General features: G+C 35.4%; 1 protein-coding gene across 1 annotated transcript; it reads left to right on the plus strand.

Moving 5' to 3' along the window:
- Positions 1-517: 517 nt before the first annotated feature.
- On the plus strand, positions 518-1,213 carry LOC139823985 (probable chitinase 10; the record flags this gene model as incomplete). Its single annotated transcript, XM_071796457.1, has 2 exons — positions 518-734; positions 949-1,213. Coding segments are annotated over exons 1-2 (397 nt in total), but the record flags the coding sequence as incomplete, so codon positions are not given.
- Positions 1,214-1,219: the final 6 nt, after the last annotated feature.

Consider the following 1,219-nt stretch of genomic DNA (forward strand, 5'->3'; position numbering starts at 1 on the left):
TTTAATGCCGTAAGCTTTACTTCGAGAATTATTGACGTAGAACTACGTCTTTCTCGGGGGGTATGGGGGTATGACTGCAACGTTTTCTTGCAACGTTTTCATGCAACGTTTTCTTTTTCTTGAAAAGTATTAAAGAAAAATATACTTTATTATATAGTTTTTGAAAGCTCTCGATGTAAGCTAAATGTTTTCGTGGTTAATTTTTCGATATGGGTTTGTTCTCGAAAAGTATTAAAGGAAAATATACTTTATTATATAGTTTTTTGAAAGATTTCGATTTTAGCTAAATGCTTTCGCTCATCGTTGGTTATGTTCTCTTGATACTTCATCGATTTTTCGAAAATTTTTTAATATTGGGAATTTTGGATAGTGCGACCTCTTCGTTGGTTGCTAAATGTTTTCGCTCTTCGTTGGTTATGTTCTATTCTAATAGACGTAGTTCTACGTGTTAATTGCGGCACAGTTGTTACTGTGCTTGTTAATTTTTAGCATGGGAATTATACTAATAATATCAGAAATTTTAAAAATACTTAGTTCTTTGTTACTAGAACTTTTCGATCCATTATTGGATAGAGAAAGGTGCAAATCCGAAAAAGTTGATCATGGGCACCCCATTGTATGGCCGATCATTTTCACTTGCGGCGAGTAGCGTACACGGATTAAACGCGCCAACCTATGGCGGCAGCGAAGCTGGAGAGGCGACCAATGCAACAGGCTTCTTGTCATATTACGAGGTAAATTTATGTCCAAAAAAGAAATATTAAAAAATAAAAATCTAAATAAATATTAAAAAATCATCAAATAAGTTTCTAATAAAATGCATATAAGAAAATATTAATTCTGCATTAATTAATAGCTGCAAATAAAAAGTTATTAATTTTTAATATCCCAAAGATGTACATTTATTCCAGGAGTACATAAATATCTATTTTTTTGCTTTTATGACAGATATGTGAAAGAACGTTGAAGAAGGGATGGACAGTCGTTCAGGATAAAGACAGAAGAATCGGCCCTTATGCCTACAAAGGTCTTCAGTGGGTGAGCTTCGACGACGCTCAACAAATCAGACTGAAGGCAGAACTGATCAAGAAACTTGGTCTCGGCGGTGGTATGGTTTGGGCCTTAGATCTGGACGACTTCAAAAACAGATGCGGCTGCGAGCCTAATCCGCTATTGAGAACAATGAATCGAGTTTTAAGGAATTATCCGAAGGGCCCGC

Source organism: Temnothorax longispinosus, unplaced genomic scaffold (assembly GCF_030848805.1).
Source record: "Temnothorax longispinosus isolate EJ_2023e unplaced genomic scaffold, Tlon_JGU_v1 HiC_scaffold_239, whole genome shotgun sequence".
In the NCBI taxonomy this organism is placed as follows: Eukaryota; Metazoa; Arthropoda; class Insecta; order Hymenoptera; family Formicidae; genus Temnothorax; species Temnothorax longispinosus.